At 42.3% G+C, this 21,132-nt stretch overlaps 1 protein-coding gene across 6 annotated transcripts in view; it reads right to left on the bottom strand.

Moving 5' to 3' along the window:
* Positions 1–20,563, bottom strand: part of DNM3 (dynamin 3) — a 707,825-nt gene extending 687,262 nt beyond the window's left edge. For 4 of the 6 annotated variants that reach the window (XM_062192786.1, XM_062192785.1, XM_062192787.1 and 1 more), the window contains exon 1: positions 20,325–20,562. In XM_062192786.1, coding sequence (XP_062048770.1) covers positions 20,325–20,485 — 161 coding nt within the window. In that variant the 5' untranslated portion in view covers positions 20,486–20,562. Of the gene's footprint in view, positions 1–20,324 lie in introns of all 6 variants that reach the window. The other 2 variants (XM_062192784.1, XM_062192790.1) reach the window with 2 other exon arrangements.
* Positions 20,564–21,132: the final 569 nt, after the last annotated feature.

Below are 21,132 nucleotides of genomic sequence, written 5' to 3'. Positions count from 1 at the left end.
AAAATTTTTTTGGATTTATTTTTTACTTGAAAGTCAGAGATGCATGGGGCGGGGGAAGAGAGAGAAAGAGAGACCTTCCATCAGCTAGTTCACTCCCCAAATGGCCACAACAGCCAAGGCTTGGCCAGGCTAAAGCCAGGAGCCCAGAGCCTCTTCCAGGTCTCTCACATGCGTGCAGAGGCCCAAGTTCTTGGGCCATCCTCCACTGCTTTCCCGGCACATTAGCAGGAAGCTGGATGGGAAGTGGAGCACCTAGGTTTTGAAACAGCGCCCAAGAGGCCGGCTCTGTGGCGCAGTAGGTTAATCCTCCCCCTGCGGCGCTGGCATCCCATTTGGGCGCCGGTTCGAGTCCTGGCTGCCCCTCTTCTGATCCAGCTCTCTGCTATGGCCTGGGAAAGCAGTGGAAGATGGCCCAAGTCCTTGGGCTCCTGCACCCACATGGGAGACCAGGAAGAAGCACCTAGCTCCTGGCTTCGGATCAGCGCAGCTCTGCCATTGCAGCAATCTGGGGAGTGAACCAACAGAAGGAAGACCTTTTTCTCTGTTTCTCCCTCTCACTGTAACTTTGCCTATCAAATAAATAAATAAAATCATTTAAAAAAGGAAGGAAGGAAGGAAGGAAGGCAGGAAGGGCGCCCAAATGGAATGCCAGCATCACAGGCAGAGGCTTAAACTACTATGCCACAATGCTGGCCCTCATAAAATTAAATTTAAAAATACATGTTATTTAACTCAACCTCTTCAAAATGTATTTCAATGCATAAAAATTGTTAATAAGACAGCTTACATTCCTTTTTCACAGAAAAAAAATTTAAGATATTTATTTTTTATTTATTTATTTGAAAGGCAGAGATACAGAGAAAGGGGGCAAGACACACACACACACACACACACAGAAATGTTTTATCTGATGGTTTAATCCCCAAATGGCCACAGCAGCCAGAGCTGGGCCATGACAAGTCAGAAGCCTGGACTACATCCAGGTCTCCTAGTAGATGGCAAGGGCCCAAGTACTTAAGATCATAAAACATCTTTAGGGGTCAGCACTGTGGTGTAGGGGGTAAAGCTATTGCCTGCAGTGCCAGCATCCCATAGGGTTGTCAGTTTGAGTCCCGGCTACTCCACTTCCAATCTAGCTCTCTGCTATGGCCCGGGAAAGCAGTAGAAGATGGCCCAAGTCCTTGGGCCCCTGCACCCATGTGGGAGACCCAGAAGAAGCTCCTGGCTCCTGTTTCTTGGCTCCTGGCTCCTGGCTCATGGCTTAGGATAGACTCAGTTCTGGCTGTTGTGGCCATTTGGGGAGTGAACCAGCAGATGAAAGACCTCTCTAACTCTCTGTCTCTCTCTGACTCTGTCTTTCTAATAAATAAACTTTTTAAAACATCTTTAATATTTTGTGTGTATTTTATACATACAACATATCTCAATTTGGATATTAAATCTTCATCTTTAGGATCTATATTTAAAATCCATAAAATTTATAACTGAAAAGGCAGTGTCATGTACCAAAACACAGTAACTGAATCCATTTTGTTTTCAAGTGTAGGTTTAAAAATGTAACAAAAATGTAACATAAAATTGAAAATTCCGTTTCACAGAAGCATTAGCTACAATAGCTACATAGGGTAGTGACTATTGTCTTGAACAGCACTGACCTAGAATGATCTTTCTAAAATGTAAATCAGATTATGTCACTACCTTGATTAAAATCCTTCCTTCAGTTGCTTATCATAGCACTCTGGATAAACTCTAAACCTATTTCTGGTACTGACAAAGCCTATCTATCTCCTCTCTGCTCTTTCTCCTTGCCATACTTCCCCCTCCCAATGGATCTAATGACACTGACAGTACCTACAACACACACACCTCTGTAACACCTTGGCGCTTCAGAATTTACTATTCCTTGTACAAGGAATGCTTTCTCCAAGCTCATCCCTTGGCTGATTCCTTGTCCTTCAGCTGAAATGCCACCAGATCAAATAAGTTTTCCTGATCAACCTATAAGTATACATCCCTCTCTGTCATACTCTATGCTCTATCCCTACATCCTAGCCAGCTTTGTCATTTTTGTCATATCATAAATTCATATTGATTTATACTTATATACTTTTCTTTGTTTATTGTGTGTTTCTTTACTAAACTGTAAGCCCCACAATGACAAAGAATGTGCTTCTTTTACATATTAATGTCTTCCTGGCGTCTAACACTAGTTGGTACACAGCAGATGTTCAATAAATAGCATCATATGGTACAGATAAACCAGCTGTGTCAGATACTGAAGCCACTCCATTAAATTTGTTGACCAGATCACTGAAAAGGAATTATACACTAGAAATGAAGATAAATTAGTAAAAGAGACTCTGCCCAGGAAAATCACAATTTACTGGCAGGAGCAGATAATTCAATACATTGTACTAAGTATAACATTAAAGAAATGCCCAGAGAACTATGTGTGCCCAGAAGAGAAACAAGTAACCTAGAAGAAATGAGGGCAAAGTAGGCAGTTGAGGTTTAGAAATCATCAGAGACCTTGACAAGGGCCATTTTAGTGTACTGATGGAGAAGGAAGACACACTGCGTTCCTTATCCACAGCTGCAGAAATAATGGGAATTGTGGAAATGGTGATTAGTAGCTCCCATATCTGGCTGCTTATCAAAGCATGAGAAAAGCTTTAGAAAAGCACAGATTACTCTGGCTTAATTCCAGACCCACTGAGGCGGCTTCTGTGCATGCAGCCCAGGAACTTTTATTTGGCAAGTTCCGCAGGTAAATCTTACACAGATATCCACGTACTTGCTTTGGGAGATGCAGGGATCATCTAGTCTTTTAAGTATCATTATCCCAGCCGGTGCCATGGCTCAATAGGCTAATCCTCCGCCTGCAGTGCCAGCACACCAGGTTCTAGTCCCGGTCGGGACACCGGATTCTGTCCTTGTTGCCCCTCTTCCAGGCCAGCTCTCTGCGGTGGCCCGGGAGTGCAGTGGAGGATGGCCCAAGTCCTTGGGCCCTGCACCCCATGGGAAACCAGGAGAAGCACCTGGCTCTGGGCTTCGGATCAACGCAGTGCGCTGGCCGCAGCGGCCATTGGAGGATGAACCAACAGAAAAGGAAGACCTTTCTCTCTGTCTCTCTCTCTCTCTCTCACTGTCCACTATGCCTGTCAAAAAAAAGTATCATTATCCCTTGTAATTCAAGTCTATTTGGTTCCTGAGCTCAGAAGTGAAAGCTATGTGATGGTTGTAAAAGAAATGAAACCACCAGCTGAAGAGGACAGATGTTACGACAGGAAAATCATAAGTACATCTGCATCATTAAGAAAACGGGGAAAGAGATACAGGGGAGAGAAGGAGTAACTCAAAATTGAGGCACATAGGCTAAGAATATTGTTTATCAGGGCAAAGAGCTCATCAAACAGTCAATTTTATCTCACAAGTGAAAAAATAAATCTGACTTAAAGTCATGATCCTCACTCAAAGTCATGATCCTCACTCTCAGTAGTACCAACACATCTAAGTCCAGTCAATAAAATTTAATTAGTGAAAACTCAATAAAAAATTAAGTATCTGTACTATTCTGCTCAGGCTGCCATAAGAAAATAACACAGTCTGGGTGATTTAAACAAAAGGAAATTTATCTCTCAAAGTTCTGGAGATTAGAAATCCAAGATTAAGGGCCAAGATCTGAAGCCATTTTGGTTTCTAGACTCTCCCACCTGCCTGTTAATGGTTGACTGCTGACTGTATGCTCATATGATCCTTTCTTTTTTTTTTAACTTTTATTTAATGAATACAAATTTCCAATGTACAGCTTATGGATTACAGTGGCTTCCCCCTCCCATAACTTCCCTCCCACCTGCAACCCTCCCCTCTCCCGCTCCCTCTCCCCTTCCATTCACATGATCCCTTCTTTGTATGCACTTGGGGACATAGTGAGCTCTCTGGTGTCTCTTCACATAAAGATATCAATTCTATTGGGTCAGGACCCCACCTTCATGATTTTTTTTACTGTGAATTACTTCTTTATTGACTCCATCTCCAAATACACTAGCAATAGGGAGTTAAGGGCCTCAACATACGAATTTTGGAAGGACACAAATATCCACTCCATAAAGTACATTTAACTGTATTGCTCAAGGTACTGTGAGGAATACTAATAAAGAGTTTGCAGCCTGCCTCATGGACAGGTGTTATTAATCAGCCAGAAATATTCAGATGCTAAATAGGGTGGAACTGTAGGTGATAAGGATGACAGACAAGACTGCAATCACCATAGATGATGGTCAGATGGGCTTCAGGAATGATTGTGAGCCTGGTGGTAAAGTGAAAGATTTGATTAGTTTGATGGAGGAGGAACTATTCAAATTTCTTATTTCTACAAATTTTATCACCATTATTATAGGAACCCTCTCCAAGTTTGGAACTCTTTTTTTATTCCTCTCTCACCAACCACTTGCAATCTGAAATGCCCTATTCCATTTCCATCACTAAAGTGATGATTAGATTATTAATTCCCATTACCATTAGATGATTAATTTCCCTTTGGCTCCCCAAATGGCTCCCTTCATCTGTGTATACTATGGCAACTTAAACCTCCTGAAGCCTGACTCCAGATATACCACAAACTAAATTACAAACACTTCAATGCCAGTTCACTGCCTTGATGCCAGTCTACATTAGATTCTGTTGAAGAAAATACCTTTTAATTGCCTCTCCATCCTAAAATAGTATCTTTCACAAAGTAGGCACTTAAATAAGGGTTGGTTGTTTGACTCCCTTTTGCTCACAAAACATGCTCTGCCCAGGCCATTATATTGTTCTAATGTAATCAGAAGTGGCCACTGCATATACAGAAATGAAGATATAAGTTATATAAAAACACACTTAGGAGGGGTAGAACACAAAACTGGAGAGGTAGAGATTTTGGAAAACAAGTAGAGATCTAAAGGTGGTACAGTAATTGCAGGTTCTCTTTTTTAAGATTTATTTCATTTATTTATCTGACAGAGTGATCTTCCATCTGCTGGTTCACCTGCAAATGGCCAGGACCAGGACAAGCTGAAGCCAGGAGCCTGGAACTACATCAGGCTGTCCCACATGAATGGCAGGCACCCAAGTACTTGGGCCATTTTTGCTGCCTTCCAAGGCGCAGTAGCAGAGAGTTGAATTGGAAGTGGAGCAGGAAGAACTCGACTCTGCACTACAAAAAGGGAGGCTGGTATAACAAGCAGGGATTAAACCCGCTGTGCCACAATGCTGGCCCCTGCAGGTTCTTGAGAGGGACAGACACATTAAAGTGTTTTGAAAGATTAATCTGAAGGCATCAATATACACAGGGGAAGAAGAGGATGTGAGAGAGCGGAATGCTGTTAGAGTTATCCAGGTGTAAGGAGAGGAGAGTTGAGACTAGAATGGTTGAAATGAGAGTAAAGAAGAAAAGGTGGACCTAGAAGATGTTTTGAATAAAGAAATTGCTATATAAAGGGCCAGTTCTGTGACATAGTGGGCTAAGCCTCCGCCTGAAGCACCATCATCCCATGTGGGCACCGGTTCATGTCCTGGCTGCTCCTTTCCCATCCAACTCTCTGCTATGGCCTGGGAAGGCAGTGGAAGTGGCCCAAGTGTGTGGGCCCCTGTACCCGCATGGGAGACCCAGAAGAGGCTTCTGGCTCCTGGCTTCAGATCAGCCCAGCTCCAGCCGTTAGAGCCATTTCAGGAGTGAACCAACAGGTGGAAGACCTTTCTGTCTATTCCTCTCTCTGTCTGTAACTCTACCTCTCAAATAAATAAATAAATATTTTTAAAAAGAAAAATAAATAAATTGCTATATGGATTAGGAAGAAAAACAAAAAGAAAACTATGTTTTTTCTTTATTTTTAAGTTTCTATATTGGTATGCCACTAAGAGAAGTGGAATTGATACGAAAAGCAGAGTTTAGGCCGGCGCCGTGGCTTAACAGGCTAATCCTCCACCTTGCGGCGCCGGCACACCGGGTTCTAGTCCCGGTTGGGGCGCCGGATTCTATCCCGGTTGCCCCTCTTCCAGGCCAGCTCTCTGCTGTGGCCCGGGAAGGCAGTGGAGGATGGCCCAAGTGCTTGGGCCCTGCACCCGCATGGGCGACCAGGAGAAGTGCCTGGCTCCTGGCTTTGGATCAGCGAGATGCGCCGGCCGCAGTGGCCATTGGAGGGTGAACCAATGGCAAAAAGGAAGACCTTTCTCTCTGTCTCTCTCTCACTATCCACTCTGCCTGTCTAAATAAATAAATTTAAAAAAAAAAAAGAAAAAAGAAAAAAAAAGAAAAGCAGAGTTTAGGGGCCTGGCATTGTGGTACAGTGGGTTAGGCCACTGCCTCCATCCTTCACTTCCAATCCATCTCACTGCTAATGTGCCTGCAAAAGCAGCGGAAGATGACCCAAGTGCTTGGGCCCCTGACACCTATGTGGAAGTCCCATGTGGAGTTCCAGGCTTCGGCTTGGCCCAGCCCCAGCCATTTGGGGAATAAAACAATGAATGGAAGATCTCTCTCAATCTCTCTCTCTCTCTTTCCTTCTCTCTGTAATTCTGTCTTTCAAATGATAAATCTTTAAAAATAAAGCAGAATTTAAAACCAGTTACTCACTTTAAAAAAAAAAAAAAAAAAAAAGGATGGGGCCAGCACCGTGGCTCACTTGGTTAATCCTCCGCCTGCGGCGCTGGCATCCCATATGGGTGCCGGTTCGAGTCCTGGCTGCCCCTCTTCCAATCCAGCTCTCTGCTATGGCCTGGAAAAGCAGTGGAAGATGGCCCAAGTCCTTGGGTCCCTGCACCCACATGGGAGACTAAGAGAAGCACCTGGGTCCTGGCTTCAGATTGGCACAACGCTGGCCGTAGCAGCCATTTGGGGAGTGAACCAATGAAAGGAAGACCTTTCTCTCTGTCTCTCTCTCTCACTGTCTATGACTCTACTGTCAAATTAAAAAAACAGAATACAGTTTACCTTTAAAATATACTAAAGGTGCTTCATAGAATTAGCCATTCCATCAGAGATTCCAGTTTCCTCACATCATACACTAACATTTTTGTGCCAGGTTTCTCACTGATACCCACAAAGCCAAATCATAGGCTGTATGTTTAAAAAGAATCTTTTAAGTCTTTTTGCTCAACCCTCGCTCTCAAATAAACCAAACTTACAAGCCACCAAGACACAAATCTCCAGCCCCTAGCCTTATGGTGATGGAATAGTTACTGCCTCGCAGGCAACCCATTCCAATCAACTATTCTGTTCAACAGCTACCCTCTTCAAATCTGGCTGCCTGTAAGTTTCACCCATTTGTTCTAACTTTGTCTTCAGGAGACATACAGAGTCAATCAAAACCCTTTTCAATTAACAGCTCCTTAAATATTTGCAGACAGCATCAAGACCCCATCAACCATTTTCTAAAAAATGCCTCTCATAAGAATCATTAGCCTAGTCACCCTGACATTAACAGCATATCAACTTTAGGATTCTACATGTCATCAAATTCCTTAAAGACATCTGCCATGTTGGTTTTTCCCCTTTATGATTCTATCAGTTAGTATTAGCAGACACTAGTCTTGTTTGTGTTATCCCTTTGACTCTTAGACCTATCAGAGTGATCAATTGTGAACTGAAATTGATCACTTGGACTAGTGAGATAGCATTGGTACATGCCACTAAATAGCACTCTGGCCTCAGAATTAGCCCCTAAGGCATTCAGATCTGGCTGAAGAGCCAGCCCATGAGAGTATTTTAGGCATGGAAAGCCAAGAAACTCTGAAAAAAAAAGAAGAAGACCTAAATGAAAGATCTCTGCGAGTGAGATCCCAGTGGAAAGAATGGGGTCATCAAAGAAGGAGGTACTTTTCTCTGAAGGGAGGAGAGAACTTCCACTTTGACTATGACCCTATTGGAATAAGATCAAAGTCAGAGAACTCTAAAGGCTTCCATAGCCTTGGCAACTCATGACTAGAGCCTAGGGAGATTACTGATGCCATAAACAAGAGTGTCAAATTGTTAAATCAACAACAGGAGTCACTGTGTACTTATGTCTCATGTGGGATCTGTCCTTAATGTGTTGTCCAATGTGAAGTGATGTTATAACTAGTATGAAACAGTATTTTTACACTTTACGTTCTGTGTGGGTGCAAACTGATGAAATCTTAGCATATTCTGAATCGATCTTCTGTATATAAAGATAGTTGAAAATGAAAAAAAAACTGGTGTTAAATTGGAAATTGCATAGAAAATTAATTTTTAAAAAATATCATGTAGGATCTCTGTTTTTAATGTGCTGTACACTGTTATTTAATGCTATAACTAGTACTCCAACAGTATTTTTTCACTTTGTGTTGCTATGTGGGGGCAAATTGTTGAAATCTTTACTTAATATATACTAAACTGATCTTCTGTATATAAAGAGAATTGAAAATGAATCTTGATGTGAATGGAAGGGGAGAGGGAGCGGGAAAGGGGAGGGTTGCGGGTGGGAGGGAAGTTATGGGTGGGGGGGAAAAGCCATTGTAATCCATAAGCTGTACTTTAGAAATTTATATTCATTAAATAAAAGTTTTAAAAAAAATTCCTTAAAGAAGTTGCTGAATATATACAGGCTTATACAGTCTTGGACATATATACTAATGGAATCCATCTATTAATGGAATTTAAAAACATATCTTTTCTCTACTGATTTTATCATCTACCTAAAAATAAACCAGTTTATTAAACTCTTTATGCTCAAAAATCAAAAAAGAATTAATGTAAAGCTAATATAAACCTGAAATATTCTGGCAGGTATGCAGGTATATGAAATATCTAATAGGTAACCCAGTGGGGGAAAGACAATTTTTATTGTATACCCATTTGGAATGTCTGAATTTTATTATATGTAAAAATTAATTTTTTAATTAAAAGACTAGTATGGTATAGTGTGAATTGTGCCTTTTGCATTAAAAAGAATAGGCCCAAACATTAAAATATGAAATATTAGATAAAGGATGAGATTACTATTAAATTTAAATTAGTCCTGAGGCATTCAATTTTTAAGCTGACTCGTAGTAAGAAATACATTATACGTTGTACCTCAGTATGCATTTATGAATATACAATTAATACAAAAGTTTCACAAAACAAGATTTATCATTATTACTTGGAAAGCAGTCTGATAATTTTTAAAACTGTCTTATCCCATTCTTTTTAAAAGATTTGTGGTTTTTTTTATTTATTTGAAAGGCAAAGTGACAGAGTGAGAGAGAGAAAGAGAGAGAGAGAAAGAGAAAGGTTTCCTACCAGTTGGTTCACTCCTCAAATGGCCACAATGGTCAGGGTGGGCCAGGCCAAAACCAAGAAACAGGAACTCCATCTGGGTTTCCCATGTGAGTGGCAGGGACTCAAGTTCTTGGGCCATCTTCTGCTGCCTTCCCAGGCACATTAGCATAGAGCTGGATTGAAAGTTGAGCAGCTAGAATCCAAACAAGTGCTCTAATATGGGATGCTGGCATTGCAGGTGGCAGTTTAACCCACTGTGCCACAACATCAGTCCCTGTTACAATCCATTAAATTGACATCATGAAGCACTATTATGTCACAACCCACAATCTGAAAAAATACTGATCTAATCCAACTCTTCCTCTGCACCCTTAATCTACTGATGAAGAAGGTGTGATCAGCTTGGGTAAATGGCTCATACAAAATCACATGGCTCATTCATCCAGTTAGCTCCTGCTGTGTTCCTCCATTGTGGTATGGAAAACAACAAAGGAAATCCAGCTCCTGACTTCATGGAAGCTTCAAAGCAATGGGCAGGGGCCAACATTGTGACTTAGTGGATAAAGCTGCCACCTGTGATGCTGCTATCCCATATGTGCGCCATTTCAAGCCCCCGTTGCTCTGTTTCCCATCCAGCTCCCCACTAAATGTACCTGGGAAAGCAGAAGAAGATGGCCCAAGTGATTGGGCCCCTGTCACCCACGATGGAGACCTAGAAGAAGCTCCTGGCTCCTGGCCCCTGGCTTCTGGCTCCTAGCTTCCGTCTGGCCTAGCCCTGGCTGTTGTGGCCATCTGGGGAGTGAACCAGTGGATTGAAGATAGCTCTCTCTCTCTCTCAATCTCTCTCTCTCTCTGTCTTTTCCTCTCTCTGTAAGTCTGACTTTCAAATAAGTAAAGATAAATATTAAAAAAAATTGGGCAGAGAGACAACTGGACAATATGAACCCATACAGTAAAGTATACACAAGTACCACACAGGAGGGGCCTGCAAGTCAGACACAGAATGCTGAGGAAGACCAGCAGGCAATAGTAGAGCCTGTGCTAAACCCAGCTGGGACTGCTCTCCACCATGTTGCTTTGGCTTCCCTGGGGCCTGCTGTCAACAAACAAACAGGGGTTCCTGCCATGATGTAAACTCAATCCACCCCCAAAATGACCCAGTAGCATTTCTAACTCTCCCAACAATGAGACTCCAGTGTCTGTTCTCATTTACTCCCACTGTGGTGGAATGAGAAGGCCATGCCAAGATGGCCACTGGCAACAGAGCCTGCCTGGCAACAGGCTGTGATTGGATGGCTTCGGAAACCACATGGCAATGGAACCTGCCTGGCAACAGGCTATGTTTGATTGGATGGCTTCAGAAACCACATGGCAAAGGAGCCTGCCTGGAAACAGGCTGTGATTGGTTAGGGCATAAACCGCCCCTTGACCAGATTTGCCTCGGTTATATAAGCTGCTGTACCAACTGAAATAAACCAGTCTGCTGGCTGCTCCCTCTGGCCGGCTTTCACCCGACTCCCAGGGTCTGTGTGGTGACTCCACGCCTCTTGGCCCCACTGTGCTCCTCCTCTCAGAAAGAATCCACAGCAACATCCACAATACAGCAGACACTCAGAAAAAAACAAGCAGAGCCAGGGCCTCCCCCTTCCCATATCCCCTCTTGCTCTTCCAGTAAGAGACACATATTCCTTGTGCCACTTCATTGACTCGGGGGGAAAAAATCCCTGAGGAAAACATAACATTCAAAGTACCTACTTCAAATCAAGTAAACCCCACCCCTCAATTTCACATGATTATTTTAGGATTAAGTAAACAAATTAAGCAAAATTTCTTAAACTGAATCCATAAGGACTGCCATATTACGAGTTATATGGCTACTTGTAGGTAAAAGCAAAAATCTCACACACGTTAGTTATTGTTCAGATAGCAGAATTCAGAGAACCATGAATCTTAGGATGCTGAAAAGACTGCAGTCTTTTACCCTCACTTAAATAAATGAAAAGAATGGGGTTCAGTTTTACTAACCAGAAAACACAACACACACACACACACACACATGCAGAGTTCTAAACCCCAACTAAATAAGGCACCCAAAGCCATTCAAGCATACCTAGTGACATAATGCCACTTCAAATGGAACTAGCTAACTAGCTCAAAGCTAAAACTTGTGGATAAGAAGCTGTGAGAATGACAATCAAATGAGAATATGAATCTTTACCCTGAAAATAATGACATTGGATATTGCTTCAATATCCACTATCAAAAAAAAAAAAAAAAAAAAAAACACTGGAACTTCTCCTAAGGCCTAATAATCTATTACCTCCTGATCCACTGACTGTTTTTTGAGCTTAGTGCATACTCATGCTAAGTCATCCTGCTTCTCCAGCTGGACTTCCTCAGTTGCTTTGCCCTCCTTCTAACCCATCTTTGCCTGCAATTTCACCTAACACTTCCAAAGAAAAGGGCATGCCAAGAATGGACTACTTCATATCACAGAATCAAAGAACCTCCTTAAACTATGTTCTCTAGGAGGACATATGAAGACAGTATCAGAAAACTTCATTTCAATTCTATTATCTCTATGTTATTGGTTCATGATCTCTAGTTTTCATCATATGACTCCTACTACTTGAATTTTTTTTCTAGCTTAATCTCCTTTGCTTTTACATTAAAGAAAACAGGCTTTTCCTATCCTCTTAGAAAAATTAGAAAGATAGTAATAATCCTAAATGTGGACCATGTTTTCTTCTAAAAAGCCCCAAATATACTCTAAGTTACCCTGATCTAAAGAACTGGCATTTGATGCAACTGTAATTTTCTAACATCCACAAAGATAACTTGCAAACATTTATTGTCATCTCTTGTGTCTCCTAAATTTACATTGGTTTTAAAAATATTCAGAAAATTTCCAGTCTAAATAACAGATTTAGACTAATATCCACCATTTATCAAAATGTACATTTTGACATCATATTACTTAGAACTCACACACAATAAAAAAAATACCTGTTATCCCAATTTTGCAGGTGAGGAAACCAAGGCCTGAAGAGGTTAAAGAACTTACTGAGGGAGCCCTGCTTCCATCATGGGTCAGAGATGGAACTCAAACACCAGGCAGTAAATCCTGTACTCTACTGCCATAATGTGCTGCTTTTCGAATATTCATTTTTCAGGGATCTAAGAAAAAACACTATCAACAATATTAGTCAACTATCAAATAACTTATTTGCCTGGGTTAGTCTTTTCAGTCCAAAGCCACTGAAATGATTGACCAAAAGGTCCATCAGAAATCCTACCTACATCTAATATATATGGATATGTAGTGGAAAATGAAAATGAAACACTGTCACAAAGAAGCACTGAGGCCCACTTCAAACCCCAGAAGTAGAGGACATGCAGCTGAGATATTAGAGAAAAAAAAATTCTAGGGACCAGCACTGTGGCATAGCAGGTAAAGCTGCCCCCAGCAGTGCCAACATCCTATATGGGCATTAGTTCAAGTCCCAGTTGCTCCACTTCATATCCAGCTCCCTGCTATCACCTGGGAAAGCAGCCGAAGATGGCCCAAGTCCTTGGGCCCCTGCACCCACATGGGAGAACCAGAAGAAACTCCAGGTTCTTGGTTTCAGATTGGCACAGCTCCCTCTGTTTCAATCATGTGGGGAGTGAACCAGCAGATGGAAGACTCTTTCTCTGCCTCTGCCTCTCTGTAATTCCGCCTTTCAAATAAACAAATCTTAAAAAAGAAATCTAAAGCAATTCTGTATCATTCATAAAATTCAAGGATTAAATACATCATCCTTTTCTTCAACAACTACTTTGTCTTTATAATCAAACATTAGGGACTTAACACAGTGTTAAAATTAACTTTTGAAATTAATTTGTTGAAATTAACTGCTAAAATAATTTCTACAACATTGATGGGCCTCAAAGTGATCAATGCATTCAAAGAAACATAAAATGGGCAAACTGAAGGATGTGGGTTTGCTACACAAATATGTCTTTTATTCTACCTAAAAGTCCAACCATTTCTTTAAATGGTCTCCTTTCCACTTACGTTATTTATTTATATACAACCTTTTGGAAGGTTGCCTTGCTTTCAGCAAGACCTATCAGTGACTGCCCCAGGTGCAACTTCTAATGCCTACTTTGTGGATAAATATTAATAATGTGTGAAAACAAGCAATAGCTCATTTAGTCTATTCTGAGCCTATCTGTTCCCTGAAATTCACACATTATTCAAAAGTAACTCTCAAATTACCCAGTCTACGTCTGAGAAAAATTCTGCTGTCTCCTTCTGATAGGCTGTGTGGGAAAAGCTGTAATGTCACTGTCATCCTGCTATCAAGAAGAGTCATGGAGGGCAGTATGAAGAAGGAAAAAGACAGACCCAATGCAAGAGAATGGGAAAAGGAGGAGGCAGGGCAAGGGTGAGAAGGAGGTGCTCTAAAACAATAAGAGGAGGGGGGAAAAGATGATGAACTGATGCAGGGCACCCAGATCTGAACACCATGTTCACCAAACCCAGCTCTGACTTTTTCCGACCTTGAACAAATCTGTATCCTAACGTAGTTCCAGGAAGCTAGTGAAAATTAAGTCAGAGGAAAGCTTCTTACAGCAGCCTAGGGAAATGCCAGTCCTTACTACTAATAAAGGAAGAAAAGCTAAACTACCTGTGAACACACACACACACATACACACACGTGATTTAATAAACTCTAATGAGTTTGAACAGTTTTTAATGCATGAAAATGTCCACCGCTTTTACTTTCCCCTCTTTCTACACAACACATTACATTTTCAAGTTTGCCTTTAGAACATTTTCTCTTTTTTTTTTATCTTCAGTTTACCCACTACTTTAACCAAATACCTTATTCTTTAAGAGGGAAATAGAATTCCATCTCCCTTAAGTATTATTGCTTTGGAGGTCCTAATAAAGCATAACTCTATCCCCACTCTCAATTAACCTTCACTGCATCCAGTTATATTTTTAATTTCTCCAATGTCTTGTCTTCCTCACTACTCTCCTCTAAGGTCCTCTCCAATATATAGTATCTCTTTGTGATAAAGTGAGTCTAAATTCAATGCCTTGTAGCCAAGTCAGACATTGAGACACATATCACCAACTCCCTGCTTTGACATTGATACTTCAGTACATGCAGCCTTGAGCTAAAATGATACTGGCTGCCAAATGACACCGGAAACTTATATATCTTCTGCTTGCCAACTGTATCTCAGTTCAACTTCAGAATTATAGTTTTTGGGTTTTTTGATAAAAATAAATTGATACGCTGTTTTTTAGCCCAATTAATTTGCATTATATCCATCTGTTCTTATTCTTTAAAGATTTCATTTCTTTTCTTATGTATTTAAAAGGCAGAGTAACAGAGAAAGAGACAGAAACAGAGAGAGACAAGACAGACAGACACGAAAGACATCTTTCATCTGCTGGTTCACACCCAAATGCCTACAACAGCCTAGGCTGAGCCAGGCCAAAGCCAAGAGCCTGAGACCCAACCCATACCTCCCAGAAGGTTGGAAGAAATCCAAGTATTTGAGCCCCACTGTCTCCATGAATGCATATTAGCACAAAGTAGGATCAGAAGCAGAGATGAGACTTGAAGCCAGACATTCTGATACGGGATGCAAGAATCTAAACTGGCATCTTAACAGCTATATCAAACACCCATCCCTATGCCCATATTTCTCAAGAGTTCCAACAGGAATCCATATCCAAGATTAAATCCCAGCTTGTCCATTTATTATCCATGTGACCCCGGGCTAGCTTTAGTCTCTCTCAAATGCTGTTTCCTTCCCTATTGAAATGAGGATGTGAAAACAGGCAAGAGATAGAAGGTATAAAAAGTACAAGTATATAACAAGAGTCCCTGTCTGCCACCTAATAAGGATTAAAAGTTGGCTCCTTTCCTCCTTCCACTTTAGAAAAACCTATTCAGTACACCATAATCCATTCGCATTTTTAAATCAATGTTGAAAGTATGTGAAATTACAAAATGTTGTCCATATAGAAAACCAGACTATTCAATACTGTATTTTTGCTCACGACTTTCTTAACTTGGCTCTGGAAGGAGAAGAAAAAGTCTTCTATCTCTTTCTAGCTGCTTGCTGTCCTCTTAAAAATAAATTGTCACAATAATAAGTAAAACCTCCTAAATTAACTGCATTTATTAGCTAGCAAAGGTACCACTTAATGGAAAAAATGATATTGTCTGCCAAATTAAATAATAAATGGAAAAGTGCTTTGTAACTCTTGGGGGGAAGGACTACACAAACTGAGTTTATGTTGTATATTAGTTTAAAGAAAACCATATGCTATGATAATGCTAAATGTCAGCAACTCTCACTTTAAAGAAGCTCAAGACACATTCTAAGTCTTATCTTTAAAAACTTAGTATTTGATGCAACCTATAGTCTTATGAGTTTGTTGTTTTAATTATCCAATCATGTTTATTCAGCAACAGCATCAAGTGGCTCACTTATATGGTTCTCCCTCAAAATAACTTTAATTTTGACAATAAAAATATCTGCTTTTAGAATCTCACAATTAAATATACTATACATCATTTGAAGATTTCCACATTGAAATAAACTCTGATCAGCAGAATAACTTTTTAAAAAACATTTCATTTGGTCTAGCTATCAAATTAACCACAACACCTTTTCTACTTGTGAAGAACTGAAAGTCTGTTTACCACTCAGGCTTGAATAAAACAGTGTATAATTTTCTGCCTATATATTTAGCATTAAATAAATAATATTCCTAATGAGTGTATCACTAAAAAATATTTACACATTAGCAACCAATAATTTTTTTTTTTTTGACAGGCAGAGTGGATAGTGAGAGAGAGAGAGACAGAGAGAAAGGTCTTCCTTTTTGCCATTGGTTCACCCTCCAATGGCCGCTGTGGCCGGCGCATTGTGCTGATCCGAAGCCAGGAGCCAGGTGCTTCTCCTGGTCTCCCATGCGGGTGCAGGGCCCAAGCACTTGGGCTATCCTCTACTGCCTTCCCGGGCCATAGCAGAGAGCTGGCCTGGAAGAGGGGCAACTGGGATAGAATCCGGCGCCCCAACCGGGACTAGAACCTGGAGTGCCGGCGCCACAAGGCAGAGGATTAGCCTGTTAAGACACGGTGCCGGCCCAAATAAATCTTTTAACACCTCCATAAACAATTTATATGCACCCTAAACACATATTTAAATATACTAATTCATAAATATCTAATGTAATAAAGAAAATACTTATTTTTTAACTAATGTGGTTCCTGCTTAAGAGGTTGCCTCAAATCTTCTACCAAATGAGGCAAGACAGAAATATATAAATGAATATCTATAAAAAGATTAATATAGCAGCTTTTTTATATAAGCAATGTTTATATAGACTATAAAAAGTAGTTAAAAGTACTAATCAGATAACTAATAAACACCAATATGGTGGGACAGTGTAGTACAGAGGGTTTAGAGCATGGGTAATGCCACTCAAACACCTCTGGTTGAATCCTAGCTCCACTGTTTTTATGTTGAATTAAATTAGCCTTGAGAAAGTTACTCAAATTCTCTAGATTCTAATTTCCTCTTCTGTAAAATGATACTCATATAAGTACCTACCTCTTTGTGATTTTGTTTTTAAGATCTTATTTATTTATTTGAGAGGCAGAGTTACAGACAGAAAGGAAGGTCCTCCATCTGCTGGTTCGCTCTCCAAATGGCTGCAACAGTATATCTGAAGCCAGGATCCAGGTGCTTCTTCCAGGTCTTCCACAAAGGTGTAGGGGCCCAAGCACTAGGGCCATCCTCCACTGCTGTTCCAGGCCACAGCAGAGAGCCAGATCGGAAGAGGAGCAGCCGGGACAGGAACCTGCACCCATATGGGATACCAGCACCACAGGCAGCAGCTAAGCCACAGTGGGGGCCCCCTCTTTGTGATTTTATTAAGCTCTAATGAGATTTTCCATCTAAAAGCATATAGAATAATAGAAATGTAGCAAGTACTAATAAATGTTAACCATTATTATTATTATTACACTGCAAGAATAAATATGTAGTATACACACTTTTTATATATCATAAAAGGAACTGAATAAATTCAATTATTTTGCACCTAAAGGAGACCAATGGGCAGACCCAAGTCAGCTAGTGAACCCCTATAATCAGACCATTGGTCTGAGCTTCTATTCACTAGATCTTAGGCTGCCTCTCACTGTCAACATACATCTCATCCTGAACAGCCAAAAGAACCATCTGGTTACTCACACTATATCACATTGACTTGGAAATTCATCACTTCAGCAAAAAAGTCACAAACAAGCAGTTTATTCATAACTCATTTTATTCCTGACAATCTCAAGCTTGTCACCCCAAAATCAGTTTTACAGCTACAATAAAATGAAGTAGACATATTCACATTCAAATTAATTCAGTGGTAGCAAAAATCAATATAAGCAAACTATCTGAGAGGAGAAGATGTGGTTAGGATTGCTAAATATGAAGGAGGAAAATGCATCGCTATTTTGCAGAGAACAAGCTTACATCCTGAGCAAACACTATGTATTAATTTATACAAGCAATGACCCCTTGTTTGATGACAGGATTCAATAACTGCACATTAGGTCAGGCTCTAAAATGAAAGTAGACCTATATAAAAGATAAAATTTGCATTCTTAGAAAAGACTTTGTCTTTATTGCAAATCCTAGATAATAAAAAGAGCTAAAAGCTTATAATAAAATATGAGTACCATTTTTTTCCATCTCAACTGAATCTCTTTATCAAAAAGAGAGAACTCCATTTTCCCTAAGGTTGATAATATAATTAGAAATTAGATTTCTCAATAATTCAATGACCGAAATCTTTATTAAAGTCAAATGACCTTTCTAATTAAATGTTCTCCCTAATATATAAGCCGTGCCAGGCAGGTGTCATCTCTACAGTTAATAAAGGCCATATTTGTTACATAAGCTTTTTCTTCTATGTTCATCCTTTACTTCGATTTGACATTCTAACAGTACTTAATTATTGGTAAAACTTTTTTAAAGAACAGCAAATTACTAATGCATTCTGGTAAGTCCTCTGATTTTTATAGCATTTATAATATTCCTTTTTCATAATAAGTGTTCAATATTAAATATTTTAAATATTTTAGATATTTTAAATATTTTACTGTTATATGTTCTCACTTCAAAAGATTATAGCTAGTGAGGCAAAATGGACACAATTTTATTATGGTATTAACAAGAGTTAAGATTTGAAAACCTGGAGTGTAGAATTGACATTAGATTCCAAACTTAGGCCATAAACAATATAAGGTATTTCAAAAAGTTCATGGAAATGGAATTAAAAGATAAGTTTGTTTTGGTGCAAAAAATAACCTTGAAATACATGCACAATTTTTTCATTATACATTTTCCATCCACAGTTCCCTCATACAGGCTCATCTAAATCAATATATTAAAGATCAATAAAAATATAGTAATTGCATTTGAAATATTTACAATTTTTAATGTTTAAGTATTTGTTTAAAAAACAAATATAGTTAAATAACTCTTAAGGCACCATGATAGAACGCTCCGGTATTTGAAAAGCCAGAAATACAATGTCATCAAACCTTACACCCTTTGGATGCCACTTTAAATCGAGTGAGTTTCACTGATAATACATATTTACATACATGTTTGAAATCACACATTCATACATCACTTCATCAGATGATGACGTAGGCAAAATGCTTTACCATCACTTTCCCACTGTCCAAAATAAATAACACAGCCAAGGCAAAGTGATTAATTATTCAAGGATACCAGCCAGTCGTAATTGTACTTTTTAAAATTGTTTCCTACATTTCTGGATCATTCAGAAAGGGGAAAGAATATGAAAAGTGTATCATCTGAGAGACTGTAACATCACGTGAGAGAAAAATAATGAGCACTTTCTGAATCCTAACATTCTCAAAAGAGATGTGAGACTATCTTCAAAACGCTGCATGCCGCCAAGCATTAACAAAAAAGAAAGAAAGAAAAAGGAACAGGAACCTCTGCTTTCCAAGTCACTCATGAGCCAAATAAAAAGAATAAGTACGACCTCTGGAGCGTCCCCTCCAGCTCTCTCTCCGCTGCTGGACATTTCTACCTGGCTGGTACCACAAGGAGACAAATGTCAGCTTTCACGAGGCTTTCAATCCCTGCGCTCCTCAGACAAGGCCGCGAGGGTAACTTTAATCCCTCGTGAATTGCTCAGTGGAAGAAACGCTGGTCCCCAATTCAAAAAAATAATAATTATTATTTTTCATTATTTTGCCGTGTTCAGGGTCATGGCGAAAACCACAGCTGCCATTCAGATTCAGAATGTCATCTTGCAAGACAAACAAGAGCCGCCTAGGGAAAACGACGCTGGGGGAGGGGGCGCACAGAGTGCGAGAGGGATGCCGGCCAGTCCCGAGCTGGCGCAAGAATGACATGGCACCTGGACAGGGAGAGCCCGCGTCCGCGCCGCAGGGTGGGCAGCCCGGAGCCCGCACACGCGCCCGGCGGCGACGAGGAGCGCCCCGCGCACACCGCCTTCCATTCTTCCCCTCCGGGAGCGCCCCTGGAGAAAGCCTCTGCACAACAAACCACGGCTTTCTCCTCACACCCCGCCTCCTCGGCCGTCTCCCACCGCGGACACCAAGGGGTTCCGGGCGCCGGGGCGCGGTGGGCGGGTCGGCGACAAGCCCCTCTGAGGAGAAGCGGACAGGGCAGCGCCCGGGAGCGCTACGCACGCAGCTCACCCGCGGCCGGCGCGCCGAGGCGGGGACGTCCATCCCGGGGCGGACCCCCTCCCCGCGACGCCCCGACCCGAGCGCTGGAAGGAAACGGCTTTGTATCGCAGGAGGAGAGGCAGCCTGGGGGCCACCAGGCGGGAGGCGGTCGGAGGATGCCCGGAGCCTGAGGAGACGGCCCGCCCGGCGGTCCCCGCCGCCGTCCCCGATGCCCCCTCGGGCTCCTGCCCGCCAGGCTAGACCCTGTTCCAACGGCCGGGAGCGGGCCGCCAGCCCCGCGCCCGCGCGCTCACCTGCCCACGAAGTTCTCGAGCACCGAGCTCTTGCCGGCGCTCTGGCCGCCCACCACGGCGATCTGCGGCAGCTCCAGCAGGCAGCTCTGTCCCAGCGCCGAGAAGGCGTCCTGCAGCCGGTTCACCAGCGGGATCAGCTCCTCCATCTCCCGGTTCCCCATCTTGTCTGCACGAGCGGCTGCCCGCGGCTCCCTGCTCGCCTCCGCGACCCGGCCGGGAGCGAGGGTCCGCGCTGCCCTCGCCGATGTCGCTGCGCCGGGCTCAGCCCGCCGGGTCCTGGCGCAGACGTCGGCTCCCGCCGCGCGCCCGCCAGCCGCCCGGTCCTGACAGCTAACGGCCCGCAGCGCGCGTGCGCAGGAGGCAGGGGCGTGGTCCTGCCCGGCGACGGCCCCGCCCCCGGCCGCTGCGCCCTAGGGTTGGGCGCCGGGCGTCCTGGCAGGCGCACACGCAGGGGCTCCCGGCTGCCGCCCGAGCCTCCACCCTGCTGCTGCCCAGGCTCTGAGTCCAAGTTGCGCACCTGGTCAGAGACGGGCGCGCAGTGCGCAGCAGCCGCCAAGCCAAGGGGGAAAAGTACTCCCACCGCTAACGACGGGACGCGGTCACCAGGGCACCGCCGCCGGAGCACACTTCCCAAAAGGAAATCCCCTGTGTCACGCCCTGCTCCAGAATCCGCGGCGGCCGCCGCTGGAGTCTGAATTCTGACCCCTTGGAGGCCCTGAGTAGCCTGGCCGTGTCTCACTCTGAAGATTCGTGCTCCCCTTCTCAACGGGAGCAAAGGCGGAGTGGGTCGGGTTTCCCGCCCCCTCCC

Source organism: Lepus europaeus, chromosome 5 (genome assembly GCF_033115175.1).
Source record: "Lepus europaeus isolate LE1 chromosome 5, mLepTim1.pri, whole genome shotgun sequence".
Lineage (NCBI taxonomy): Eukaryota > Metazoa > Chordata > Mammalia > Lagomorpha > Leporidae > Lepus > Lepus europaeus.
Note: the sequence above shows the minus strand (reverse complement) of the source record. Positions and strands in the feature narration are given on the sequence as shown.